Below are 14,618 nucleotides of genomic sequence, written 5' to 3' on the forward strand. Positions count from 1 at the left end.
CCAAACCTGTTTTCTATGCTGGAGACAGATAACAGGGAGGAGGAAGAAGGAAGACTTTTAAAGTCCTTTCTTGGTTCAGTGCAAACATGCCCAAGCCTGATAAGGGGCACACAGATGGGCAGGCTGAGCTCTAGGACCTGCATGTCCCCACACCTCTGAAGCAAAGTCAGGTTCCAATACCCAGCAGCCTCAAGCTGGCTCTTCTTGAGTAAGCAGATCACAGGGATTAGGAGGATGTGAGCAGCATCAAAGAATAAACTCAGCCCTCCCTGAACTGAGTTTCATGTTCATGTGTCTGGATTCAATTGCTCCGGCTAGCAACTTGCCTCCAAATTTGGATGTTTCTCTGTAACCAGTCAAGCACACAACTGGAGAAACTGGGTAGGCTATAGATAAATACATGTATTATTCCTAGTTTTACTAGGTTAGCAGCTAGTAGAACAGAAGGCACTGTTGGCACTACTGTTGGCTCAGACAGTCTTTGATACTTAAATTTTTTTTTAAAAAGACTATATTGAGGCTGAGAACCAAACCTTCAATTAACAACATTTCAAAGTTGATAAATAGCACTGTTCTGTACAGAAAAGTAAAAAAAAAAAAAACCAAAAAGAAAGCCTTGGAATGAGCAAAAAATCCTTAGTTATGTTGAAGAATGGAAAAAATAAACAACATACTGTGGTGTCTGACTACCAGTACTGAGGAAGGACACAGAGAATTAATTTAGGAATTGGAAGTTAATTGTAGGGGCCTGAGTCAGCCCTGCAGACTTACACCAGCACACTTAACAGAAACCAGATTCTGAAAGAAAATGTTCAACACATGGGCAAACTGTCTCACTAGGTAAACATAAGTAATACCAGCAAAGCCTGAGTATATTTTGGGAGAACATCAAAATGAAAAAAGACTGCTGGAATAATGGAGCCTTTGACACAACTCTGGGGCAAACTCCACATGGCAAAAGAGGGGCAGCCAATGAACAGGCCATTGCTTGCATTGTTGGAGCAGCTCAAGAAGTTCTGCAGAGATGGCCTTTCTGGCTTCACTAAAACAGTTCAGTTCCCCCTTTGCAGGTTCATCTATCACCAGTGCAGAAAGACCCAGTTGCACAATAAATCTCAGCTTCATTGTTTTTCTTGTTTAGATAAATATGTTTAAGAAAACAACAACAACAAAAACCCCAACCAACTTGGATGAACTATCCCCATTCTCCTCAAGCTCTCAGTACTTTTCCACTGCTGCAGTGCCAGGAGCTGGAAACAGCAAAAGCTGCTCAGCTGCAGTTATCCATGCCATGCAGTCAGTGTTGCTGGGTATAGACTGCTTGCTTGAAATGAAACAAATTAAAAAGCAGCTTTATAAATAAACATTCAGAAAGGGGAGGGGTGGGGGGAAAGGGTATGCTGACAAGCTAGGGTCTGGGCTTGGTTTCTTCTAAAAAATATTTGAGTTCACCTCAACAAGTTGCCACCTGTTGATTGTAAAAGCATTGCAAAAGCATCCAAAGCAGACTTGGTCCCCTGGAGAAGACAGGGAAGGTTAAGTGGATTCCCTTGTGGTGGCCTTTAGCTATTTTACACAAGAATAAGACTGCATGTCCTCTCATAGGACTGTGGTGTTTTCTGACTGCCCAACATTAGCACTTCTGGAAGGCATTTAGATAAATCAGTGAAACTTGTTAAAAAACACTGACAAAGGAGGAAATAATTTAGGAGCAAAAGGAAGGAAGAGATTAAGAATCCCCTGCAGCAGCAGAATGACAGATTTGTCAGATGCAATAATCGAGTACTCCTTCTAAGCAGTAATTTGCTGCTCCCAAGCCACTGCTCAAGGGATTATCATCACTCTGAAATTAAGTTACTTCACCTATATAGCTGGTAGCAAAGATCATTATGTCATCAGTGAAAGATGAGAGATTCGTACAAATCCAAGTTGTTGGCCTGGAAGCCATGGTGCTTCTGCCACAGCAGGGATCAACAGGACACAATACTTAATTCTCTGTTTCTGTAATTAATTTTCCTTTGTTAAGATCAAATGTGCAAGAAACCACATGGAGAAAAAAACCCAGAACATCCACTTCTCAGGGGAAGAATGAAATCTCCTCCCAGCTTATGCTGTAATGCTCAGGAGACAAACTGCTTCATGAATTCTTTGGCACGAGAGGATTGTGCAAATAGCAAGGTGCCAGAAGAAAGGCTGTAGCTCCTCTAAGAAGGAGCAGTGTATGCACAGCTATCTTCCCAGTAGCCAATTGATACAAACAAATTGTAAATTTCCTGGTAGGATGTGGCACTACGCACAACTCTCCCTGTGCAGTCTGTATTCCCAGCAAAGCTGCTGAGTCAGCTGGGCCACAATTTGGATGACCATGGATCCTGATGAGTGTGATGCCAAAATAATGCAGACTCAGCTCCATTCAGCCTGTAGGCTCAGTCCTACAGGTATGTGCCCAGCCTAGCGCTGTGTGCAGCTCTCACCTTCCTGAGAACAGGCTCCTCAGTAGCAGTGAAAGACTGGATAAGAGGATGCAGATGGAGTTTAAACATGAAGTAAGAAATTTTAGTGACTGTGACACCAGAGGAGCATTAGGAGGACTGTTTACCACCAAGATATATGAAGCTGTACTTTGAAAAAAAATAAAACAATGCTGCTGTACCTACCGGTCTGCCATGAATGCTTTCATAATACAGCAAAGCTTTCTGAAGAGACACTTTTTCAGCTGCTATCTGATCTCTTGTCATGTCCTATGAATAGTGGCACAGAGAGAAGAGGGAAGAAAAAAAGTCAGATTCCTGGACACAAACAATACTGATTTGTAGCCTAATGAATGACTTTCGTTAGGCCACATTTGTCATTAGTGTTTTGAAGATTCGTCTTTGCCTTCCAGTCCTCTTTTCCCAGCCCTATGCACAATGCATGGAGATTAAAATGATACAACTTTTGCATAAGAAGGTATTTTACAGACATAAGGAGGATGTATGGATTACCACTGTGCTTTGAAAAAACAATGGTATGAAGCTTTTAATGATGGTGGCTCTGTTTCAGTTAAGATCCAAAGCGTAAATTCTACAATAAAACACATGTTCTTTCTTATTCTCCAAATACAAAAAAAGCTCCAGTACCTCTTGCAAAATGTGCCATCTTTGCTTTGACTGACAAAAAAGCATTTTACAAGAACTGAATTGCAGTCAGACCCCCTTCTTCTGCCAATTCTCCTGTGGAGTGAAAAGCTCTGGCAGACAGGCTGGGGAGACCAAGCTTCCCCATCCCCCCAAAAAAAGAAAAAGAAAAAAAAAAAAAAAAAAAAAAAAAAAAAAAAAAAAAAAAAAAAAAAAAAAGAAAGAAAGAAAAAGGGCAGACAGTTGGAGAAGACTTCCCTAATTAAATCTGCCAGAGGTCCCCCACTGAAATTGTCTGACACTTGGCCTTCCCTGCCTCTCACAGCATCAAATACTATCACAGGCCCTCTTTAAATGGACAGGATGTGAATTCTTGCTACCCTCAGAAAACATGAGAAACACACACTGTGTGTATCATCATCTTCTGCAGATCTAGTAAACAAAGATAATGCTGTCTGCCTCTCTCTCCTACAAAGCACTGCAAAATTTACATGTCAGCAGACTCAAGGACTTTCCTTACAAGGCTGCCCAAATGGCAGGAATTAGGAACATTAGACACAAAGACCTCCCTGCTGATAACCCTCAGAGATTAGAGTAGCTAACACCTCAATGTGAAACTCTGAAAAGCACCTATAAAATGCCCTGAGAGAAAAGCATTCAGCTTTGGAGTGAACTAGAAGAAAAATGGTGACCCAGTCTCCAGAATTACTGGAAGACTCAGAATTTGACAAAAGGCTTTGGACATAACAGCTGAAAGAGCCAAATACAGGGCAGGAAATAAGGAAATACTGCAATAATTCAGAAATATTACTTGGATTATATAAGGATCAAAGAGCACACAGTGATGTTCAATAGAAACCGAGATCTGGAAAAATAAATCAGATACTAAAGACAGAGGAAAAGAAACTTAAGGAAGTGATCTAGGAGTAAAGGTTGTAGACTTTGTGACAAAACATAGACCACAAGGCTTTCACAAGTGACTGTGCAGCCCTGAGTTACCTACTTGTGCTTAAAGGCCTAAAGCTCATCTGTCTACATTGTACCTTAATATCTTCAGGTCGGTTTGACTCTGTTCGCTTTTCTTGAAGCTTCTTCTGGATGGAATCAAGGGTTGCTTCCACAGGAGGCTTGGCAGATTTATCTGACAGATCTTGCTTCTTGTCATCATCCTTTTCAAGTTGAGAGCCAAAGCTCTTGGGGAGCGTGTTGCTCCTCTGACGCACAACAGGGCCAAGGTCTTCCTCTGATATCTTCAGTTTTGACTCTAAACAGGGACATTTGGGCGAAGATGAATAATTTTTCTTTTTTTAAATGTGCCAGTGACAGGACTGCTGCCTAACATCAAATTTAAATGAGGAAGAGTCCCCTCCCCAAAGATGCACCAGTGGTGGCTGCTCACCTTTAAGTTGCTTTCGGAATTTGGCCAAATCATTTGTCCATTTAAGCACTTCTGGGTTGGCTGCTTTGTCACTGTGGGAAGGCTGGGAGGAAAGAACAGTACTGCTGAATCTGTATTAAACCAACAGGAGAGACCCACTGAAACAAGAGCATGTCACAAAAAGAGCTACAACAGAATTTGGACCCTCAATACAGCACAGGCAGTACCTTCTTACTGCCACCTCTGTCTCTCTCACCAGCTCATTTCACAGACCTTGTTTTAATTGCTACTGCCTGTAACAACACTGTCTCTTAGAGGCACAATGAGATTGACCTTTTTTTTTTTTTTAATTTTTTTTTAAACCCAAAGCTTTTCATGGCAAACATGAAGTTGCAGGGACAAGGTGAACACTGGAATCCTTGTGCCCATTGTTTCCTCACAAGAGGGCACTTTCAAAATAGAGGAAGCCCATCATGAACAGTTTGAGCAGTGTTAGGATGCACACATATACACCAAGGCTGTTGTTCACCCAAAGACACAGAAATAACCCAAATACTAGGCTACAACAAGCTCTGAGCATTTCTTCCAGCCTTTTCTACAGCAGGCAAGATCCTTTCAGTACAATCCTGACTGGTATAGTTTTAGTTCCTTAAAAAGCTTCCTGAGCACTGGAAGGACGTGTCAGCAGTAATTAGAGCACAGTACATTGCTACTGCTCAGCAGTGCTTGACTGTAGTTCCTTGCTCAGGAGTAAAGGCAGCTACTGTCTCTCTCTAATGTGCTCGTGTCCTGGGATTACCATCATGCAAACAAGATGTGGAATTGTGCTTTCCATAAGCTGAACTTGAATAAAGAAATGAAAAGAAGTTTAATAAAGGTATTCCTACACACTGAGTGTGTGTTTTTGGCACACTGTCTTAAGTAGTAATCAATCCTTAAGTAAACCAAACCAAGTTTATTGGACCCTCCCTTGTGCTTCAGTGATGGCACCATAATGCCTGGAAAGGTGATTTTTTTTTCTTTTTTTTTTTTCCCCTTATGCAAGCTTTCAAGCACTCTGTATGTTTGACAGACTTCCCGATATCCCTTCACTTTGTTTCTAATGCATACCTCTCCATACAAATACCCAGACTCACCCTGTATTTCCTCTCCTCTTCGAATTTGTCCTCAAATCTCCTGATCTTTTTCTTCAGTCCCTGAATCCTCCGTGTGAGCTGTGCAGGGGTAAGGTCCTCTCGGTCATCTTCATAGGACCCCAAAGATGAACTTCGCCTCCTACCAAGAGTAGAAATAGCACTAAGAGCTTATGCAAATAGCTACAGCAAGTTGTAATGCACAAAAAGGCCACTTAAACTTTGTGTAAAGGCAAATCCCACAGGTGTGAGAAAACTGTGTTGCTACTCTGTAATGACAGATAGCAAAAGATGCTGTAACAGCCTCTTTCAGCAACAGCAACTTTATAAATATGAATTAAAACCCCCAGAAATTAATAGCTGCCAAGAATTCTTCTAAAAGTATCAGTATCGCATCAGTAGAAACAGCAATTCAAGACATCATAGCTATCCAGCACACATGATCCAAAGAGATGTTGCTTTATGCAACTGTGCAAAAACCCTTCACAGCTGGGCTCGAGGGTCAGCACAGGCGACCCACCTCATGAAGGAGTGAGAATTGGGAGGGGAAGGAGGCACTTCTGTATCATCCAGGTACTGCTGGCTCTGTCCATAGGCATAGAAACGAGGGGACAGCATAGGGTCACTGTCCTCATCCAGAAGCTGTCGAATTAAGCGTCCGGCCTGCGGGGAGAGCCGAGCCTCGTCTGAGCCTAAGCCGTCTCGCTGCCATGAGGAAAGAGCAGGGATGGGCTCTGGGAACAGCAAAACAAAGTCTGGTTTTATCGGGGTTGTTTTACGTGTACAACAGACTCCAGGCAACTTTTCTGATGAACCCTGACCCTGTCCTGAAGAGTGACTCCTTGTCATCAGGCATTCTCTGGGCCATTGCTTGAATCTGCCCAGCGCAAAGCACTGCAGAGCACTGCAAAGCCCTGCGAGGCACTGCCTGGCTGCAGTGAGCACTCTGCACAAACATAAATCATCTCCCACAGAAAGCTGTTCCCTAAATACAGAGGTCTCCCTAAATACAGTACCTTTGAGGAAAAAGTTATGCTGGACAAAAGAGGATTATTGGCATATGGCAGTGTAAAGGAGGATTTTTTTCAAGTTTCAAGATATAAAAATGCTGTAATTGTCCTCTCATAACCTGCAGCACTCCAGGATGACCCTGCCACACCTAACAGAAATTCACAGTCTGGAAGTAAGCATAGATTCTTCTAGTCTGCAAGGAAAAGGTGTCTCACATTACTACCTGTTCCACAGGCTGCCTAGCCTGTAAATTAACAATGATGGTCAAATTTCCCTCTTTTTTTCCTCTTTCACATGCAGTCCTGCAGTTTAACTGCACAGTAGAAAAGTGAGGAAATTTTCAATTCCCTGGATGATTTAACCAACTGGAAGTAAAAGCAATAATCTACAGGGAGATGGTGAAGTAGGAGAGAAAGGGAAACACAGCTTCGCATTGTTGATTAGCACTGTGAGGCCACAGAAAGCAATTGCCTCAATCTTGTGATCACTCCTTCCAGATGCCATAGAGAGTCTAAGGTTTTGTGTTCAGATAGTTTACTAAGCTGATTTGCATGCTCCTACTTAGCACCACAGGATTAGACAGTTTAAGAGGCAGGACTTGAATTTATAAATCTAACAAATAGTTCTAGAGTCAAGTAACAAAACAAAGAAGTTATAGAAAGCTCCCAGAGCAGTTGCAGAGCTATGGACTCATTACTTCCTGTGCCTACTGTGTCTGCTCTTCTTCCATGAAGAGAAGGCACTTTTGACCTTACAAATTTTGTAATAAAAAGCAGTATTTCCTTTGGCTGAATAAGGTTACTGCTTGCACAGCCCATAACAGATTGCATGAGGATTCCCTTACAGAACATCAGTGCTGTTTAATATTCCCTCCCATGTTCAATTCAGACAGCCCAAGATCACCCACAGTTCAGTACTGACAGACTCAGTGGTATTTTCCCTGTACACAGCATCATACAATGCTCTCCTCCTCTTCTTCCTTAGCACATGAACATGGATGCCATGCCTCTGCTCAGAGGGTGGTGCAAACTGATGGGCTCTTCTGAAAGGGATGGCTGGAGGTTTTTGCCTATGAGCTTCTTGCTGGCGTTATGATAAGTGAAGCACAGACAAGCCTGGCTTGCAGAAGCCTCTTCAATGAGGTGTGCAAGTCCCAAGTCTATGTATGCTGCTTTGTCATGGACGGGAAAGCTCAGGCAGCCTGCACTTCTTCCAGAAATTATCTAGAACAAGAGTTTTTTCTAGTTTGTGTTCATCCTTGGCAGTTCCTAACACCTGAAATGTTTTGCTCAAGGAATCTGATAAGAAGGAAGGTGAAACAAAGGGCAAACCCTTTAGTCAAGCTGTTTTTGGTGTTGCACACTTCCATGAATCTCATGATTTCATGGAGGTCCTCACAAGACCTCTTGTAGCAAAATAAAGGCTAATAACACAAAAAGCACACATTTGCCTAGCAGGAATGAGCTGAGGTCTAGGATTTTTAAGGACATGTCACACTTCCGTAACACACTCCCACTCCCAAACCAGAATTTCCTCTCGGAAATTGTTAAACCACACTGCCACGGGACTGGCATAGATGGAATAAATGCAGCAGAAATCAGCAGCGTATTTAGCAGTAACCAAATTAGGCTTCTACCACATCAGCTAACAAAGCCATTATTAATCATGCATGATGCATGTGACTTTGTCCCAAGGTAGATTTATACCCCAGATAGCACACAACATTCAGGGAGGTGCAATGGCTCAGTGAGCCTCTGATCAAACCCCAGAGGACAGCAAGCCACTTTAAGAAAGCTAGCAGAGACTGAGGTATGTGTACTTTCTATTTTGTGGATTTCAAAATACAGCCCAAAACCAGAAATTCAAATTCCAAAGGAGAAAGTGTTAAAAAGAAGGAAGAGAGTCCTAAAAGGAAAAATAAAATTTGAGATTTGACAGAAGAAACGGTGATACAGAAAATCAGCTGGATTTAGCCCTCACTTCTGGATGGCCTGACTCTATGGGATAACTTCTTTCCCTTGGAAATGGTTAAGTATTTAGAAGAAAATCAATCTAATCTTGACACAAAATGGCTAACCCTCCCCCTCCAAAATAACATGGCAATTAATTAAGGAACATATTTAGGTATGCAGAATTATGGATTTTATCTGCATCAGATTGCAAAGTGGACCAAGGCTGTGGTCCACCAGTCTTCTCTCTCGTGCTGGCAAGGTACCAGGCACCTCAGCTGGGAGCACTGGAATTGCTGGATTGCACAAATATACAGGAACCCACTAAGGGTAACCTGCTGCTTTTTCTGACAGTGCACAATCATTCCATTCCTGTTTAACAGAATACATAATATCTTTTGTTATTCATTTATCCAAGATAGCTATCGAAGTGTTGAGCTTTTTCTGAAGGCTGCTAAATTCCTGGACTTAATGTAATGGTTCAGGTTTGAATTAGTTACTCTCAGGATTGAAATTGTCACCCTTTCCACTCATTGCAAAATACAATCTCAGCTAAGAATGAAAATGTTTCACCTTTACTTTGGCACTGAGTTGGCAGACCAGTTGTCCTTATTCATCTTCTTTCTGAAACAGATCTCTCTTACTCAGAGAAAACTCCAACAATCTCAGCTTTCTAATTCATCTCCCCATTTTTCCCATGTCCTATTTTTTCCCCATTTTCAACTATGAAAATCTTTCAATAATAAAAAAATAAAAATAAAAAGCAATATTTAACCACCTTGCCTGAGTCAGTGCAGAGAAAGGGTGAAAAGAATTTTATACTTCTTGGTCAGCCTCAACACATTTCTTTTAGGCACACCTCTTCTAAGCTGGAGCAGAAGTGAAATTAGTACTGAGTCTGAAGTCCTTCAGAAACCCTGCACTCACTCTCCAAATCCCAAATCCCACAACCAGCTAATCTGTCAACACAGCTTTTAGCCATCTGCCAGGTGATGCTCTGCAGAACTCTGTAGGCAGAGATACCCCTATGGCAATATAACCTCTCTGCCCACCTGCTGCAGAGAGGGCTGGAGATATTAATAAATCTGTATCACATGAGAAGGAAGAAACATTAATTGCATCAAAATGGTGTATTATTAGAATCATGAATCAGTTTGGTAGGAAAAGACCTTTAAGATCATCAAGTCTAACCATTAACTTAACACTGCCCAGTCCTCGTGTTCCTAAGCACCACATCCACATGGCTTTTAAATACCTCCAGGGATAGTGACTCAAACACTCCCCTGGGCAGCCTGTTCCAGGGCCTGACAAACCTTTTGCTAAAGACATTTTTCCTAATACCTAATCAAAACCTCCCCTGGCACGTTTCCAGGGGCCATTTCCTTTTCTTCTACCATTACAGGTGAGCTGCAAGCCAACTTGTTGACAAAAAAGACTTTTTTTATCATCACACTGTATATTTGCTGCAGAGCCAACAGAGGGGTGCCCACATAAACATCCCACCTGAGGTGCAGCTGGAAAAATGCCACCAGCATCTCCTCTTCCCCTCTCTGAAGGCACAGAGGTGTTACATGCTGCTGGCATTGCTTTTACACCCACCCACCTGACAAACAAAGGAGGCCAAATCATCGCCACTGTAAAATGAAATGGGTCTGGAGGGATTAAAAAGCCTGAAATAATTACAGTACCTGAGGTCCTAATATTAAATCCCACTTGAAAGATGCCAGAAAGCCCTCCTATAACGAAGTGAATAATGCAGTTTAAAGCCCCAAAACATTCACTAGCTCAATAACAAACTACTTTACTCATCTTATAAATAACTGTCTGAAAACAACCTTGCCTGAATATACCAGGAGGTATTCTTTCTATGTAGATCAAAAAGAATGGTCCAAATGAAGTATTACCATGCCTTATCAGTCAGTGAGGTGACATATCTATCAGCTAGCAAGCCAACTTTGTGTTGTTTATAATATAAAATCACAATTAAAAATGAAATATTTTTTTAAATACTGGTGCTATAAAATAAAATTGGTAAACAATGCAAGCAGTCTTTTCTACACATAGCAATAAAAAAGTGTGTCATCAACTTCTGATTTCTTATGCTAAAGAGTGTTACACACACAGTGCCCACTAAGTCCACTGTGATGAAAAATAAGAAGTACCAATATAGTTTTCCTGTTGCTATACTACTTAGATCTTTTTTTATACTCTTTTTTTAAAAAACAGGGAAAGTATAAATTAAATTAGTACTACTCATAGATCAGCTTCACCCTCAGGGTCTCTGTGTTGCCAAACTTCGAGAACCCAAATTTTGTTTTAAACTTCTGCTTTTTTTTTTTTTTTTTTTTTTTAAAAATTGAAAGTCTGCAGAAAAATGTCTGCTGATTGTCTTGTCTGGTTACTGCAAACTCTGCTTGATATCTCATCTGCAGAACTTTTTTTTTTAAAATGTCAGTAATTCAGGGGATGTAGGCAGCACTCACACTCATCCTATCGCTTGGCTGAGCTGCTTGTTCAGCTCCAAGCTGCTGACAGGGCCACCCGGTGCTGTGGAGAGCAACAACACACTTCCAGATTTTCCTTGAGGTCAGGATAGCAAGTTCTGGGCTTGAATTAGAAACATTTCGTAAGACACCTGCACAATAGTGTTGAACTGTGAGAGAACACTCTCTTCCTCACTCATGGCACTCAGTTCCTACTTAATCCATGGCAATTAAAAATCTTTGCTATAAAAGTAGCTCTTATAACACTAGCTTGCAACTTCTTTTAGCTGGCACTGACTGACAGGCTTAGCAGGCAAGTGTAGCAGCCAAGCATCCCAGTTGAGAGAGACAGCTCGGTTCACACAGAGCCTGAAAACAGAATTATTGGATTTTCAGCTGCAAATGCACTCTAGTAAAGGACTCCTCTTAGAGCACGGGAAATGCACCTAGGCTGTGTGCAGCTCTTGGATTTTGCTCACACCCTGAGTACTACATCAATATCCTGAGGGTGACTGCACATACACCCCTGTGCCCTGAGGGCGAGGAGGATGCAGAAAGCCTGCACATGGCAGGGTCTGTGCACTGCAGGAAGAGGGAAGTAAATTTCTCTATCCTCCCTTCTTCCAGCATCAGGTGAAAGAAACATAGCCTGGAGAAGTACACCAAATCTCTCGTCTTGTTTATAAGTTTGACCATGCAGCGAACCTTAAAAATAATCTAGTAAAAATTAATTCTAGCATAGCATAAAATGCAGGGGACCCTGCTGGCTGTCATGACAGTGCCCCTGAAAGAGGGTTTTTAAGGCAGGTCTGGTCTTAACATCATGGAGAGTCTATCTCAGCAACAAATAAAAGCCAGCCAATAAACAAGGTTGTCTGGTGTAATTTTGTGCCCATTCTTCAAGGCCTTTTGCTAACATTTGTCTGGAGGCAGTGACAGATACAGCTGAAGGCAACCTCTCAACCTGTAGTTTTCCTCACAAGCCATTTGTGAAAGGCTGGGCAGTTGTCCTGGTCACTGAATGCTCTGTATCTCCTGCAGTATGATGCAGACAACCGTGCCCCCATCTCAACTATGTCCTGGAGTAAGGAGTCATTTTCTGAGAGATGGACCTACCAAATATGCTAGAGCAGAGCAATAAATAACTTGGTGTTACTGCGTTTTGAGGCACAGTCCTTTCCTTTCTTACTGGGGACCCAACCAGAGCTGCAGCACAGATCTTGAAGAGATGTGGGAAGGTTTGAGTGGCACATGGGAAGGGAGGATGCTCTGGCTGCTAGAGCCATGAATGAGTGGTACAACCCCACCTTGCAAAGCCACTGTCCATGACAGACCCTGCCACCAGCTGCAGAAGCAGAGTTCACACTAACATTTTTCCCTTCCTGGCTGCTGTTAGCCTGATTTCACATTCAGAGCTAGGAAAAACTCAGTTGTTTGGGTTTTTTGTTTTTTTTTTTTTTTTTTTGGAAAGTCAGCTTTTCCTAGCTTAGACACAGAAGACACCATTTTGCTGCTCATTCATCTGCACCAACAAAATGGTGATTCTGGAAAGCAAGTGTTTTAGATGACACCTCTGCCATCCCAGACAGCTGATTCTTTTGCAACTGCACACCTCCCTCCTCTTGTGAAAGAGATGTGGACAGAACAGAGGAAGAATCAGAGAGAAACACTCTTCACTCACAGTCACAACATGCTCATAATCCTGTTTGCAGGGCAAGAAAGCTAAAATCCAAACACTACAGAAAGCCTATGAAGAGAGACTTGTACCAAGGTGCAACTTATTTCATAGGATGGGAAAGCTGCCAGCAGACAGAAAAGAGCTGTGTTCTCCCCTATATGCATTCATATGATTTCCAGGAAGAAAAGAAAGAGTCACTATTTCCAAAGGTCCATGTGATGGCTAAAGCCACACATCACCTCTGAGAACAGAGACATGCTCACCCTGGCTTGATACCCTGGGGGGCAGTGCTAATCAGCATCTCAGCCAATTGATACAGGGGACAAGGCCTTCTGGGTGCCCTTCCATGGTGCTTTGATCAGCCACAATGCACGTGTGGTGATACCACCCAAGAAATCCACACCTAACAAGCAAGTGGAAAAATTCCCTCCCATCCTTAGTCACTATTTGCCTGGCTGACTCAAAGGCAGCCACAGCTGTGGGTTTTCTTCACTCATGCCTGAGGTGTAATAACTACTTCCTTCCTAGAGGGAAAGGCAAAATATACCTGGTCATGTATGCTGTGGAGGCAGAAGTAGAGAACTTAACGTATCAGTGTTTCTCTGAGATTGTTTTTTCGGTTGTTTTTTGGTTTGTTTGGGTTTTTTTAGCAACAAATTAGTTGCATATTTTCCCATTTTTTCATTATTAAAATACCACACTTGCATTTTCCTGTTTCTTCACTGTCAAGTCCCTCTTTCACTCCTAAAGCACAAAGTAACAGGAATTTGTGCTTGTACACAGAGACACACTCAGCAACTGGAAAAGAGTTTGATCCCAGAGGTGCCAGACAACTTAAGTTCATCTCAATTTCAACTGAAATTGAGGTCTCTGGCAACAAGTTCCCCCAGATTTCCCACTCTTATAAGTGATTTGGTGTAAAGAGTCAACCAAGCATGCACTGAGGAGATGGGAGCTAAGAAACAGTATTACAAGAATTTAAACCCCGTGCAATTTAACACTGTTGTTTAACCTGGTGATCAGGTTTTTTTCACAGCAGACATTAAAAAACAGAAAAAGTTGATTGTAAGAGCCATCAAAAGACAAGAGTAACACATAGCCCTTTTTCCAGCTGTACTTTTCAGATCCAAATCATTATTTCAAATCGTGGCTGAAATGGAAGAAAAGGGAGGAAGAGGGTAGTTCCTTTCAGACTGTGAAATACTCAGTTTCTTTGAAGTGCTGGTCAGTCTAGTTTGATACTGGAGTGATCAGTCACCAAGAAATAAGTTATCCTGAAACACTCGGTGCCTTAATAATACTAAACAGCACAGAAAAGTAACTCCAAGAATAAAACAATTGATTTTCTCCCTTTGAGAGGCAATTAGAATTGGTACTCATCTAGTATTTCACTTCCAGTTTCTCCAAACTTTCAGTTCCATATTCAGGAAAAAATTGCTTTCCTGTTGTTTTTGGCAAGGGGACAGGATCACATATAGATAGACCCAGCCCACTCAGAGTTCCCTCTCTTGTTTCACTTGTACAACCAGCCATCACACAGTCCTACCTTCCCAGCTGTCATCACACAGTGCTGTCAAATCCAGCCGAGGCACGTCCGACACAAAGCTGTTTTCCTGATCATCAGCATCTTGATTTCTTTGCAACTTGCTTTCAGGAATACTTGGATGCTCTTGAATCTTCATACTTGATGTCAGCTGTATTCCCATACACCCACAGAAATGAGAGAGAAAGAAAAAAAATGTATCAGGAGGCAGAGGAGGGGAAAAAAAAACAACAAACCCCACAGTAGCAGGAGGTCTGTTAAGCTAAAAAGATCAAAACAAACAGCCTCTGGTATTTTCATCCCCAAATTCCCTGCTCAGTGACCCCT

At 42.0% G+C, this 14,618-nt stretch overlaps 1 protein-coding gene across 19 annotated transcripts in view; it reads right to left on the minus strand.

Moving 5' to 3' along the window:
* The window catches only part of FAM13A (family with sequence similarity 13 member A), a 127,946-nt gene that overhangs the window by 12,171 nt on the left and 101,157 nt on the right, over window positions 1–14,618 (minus strand). For all 19 annotated transcript variants that reach the window (XM_030450294.1, XM_030450287.1, XM_030450292.1 and 16 more), the window contains 6 exons: window positions 14,295–14,442; window positions 6,148–6,361; window positions 5,631–5,769; window positions 4,516–4,597; window positions 4,160–4,380; window positions 2,658–2,741 (listed from right to left, as the gene is read on the minus strand). In XM_030450294.1, coding sequence (XP_030306154.1) covers window positions 2,658–2,741; window positions 4,160–4,380; window positions 4,516–4,597; window positions 5,631–5,769; window positions 6,148–6,361; window positions 14,295–14,442 — 888 coding nt within the window. The remainder of the gene's footprint in view (window positions 1–2,657; window positions 2,742–4,159; window positions 4,381–4,515; window positions 4,598–5,630; window positions 5,770–6,147; window positions 6,362–14,294; window positions 14,443–14,618) is intronic.

Source organism: Calypte anna, chromosome 4A, assembly GCF_003957555.1.
Source record: "Calypte anna isolate BGI_N300 chromosome 4A, bCalAnn1_v1.p, whole genome shotgun sequence".
In the NCBI taxonomy this organism is placed as follows: Eukaryota; Metazoa; Chordata; class Aves; order Apodiformes; family Trochilidae; genus Calypte; species Calypte anna.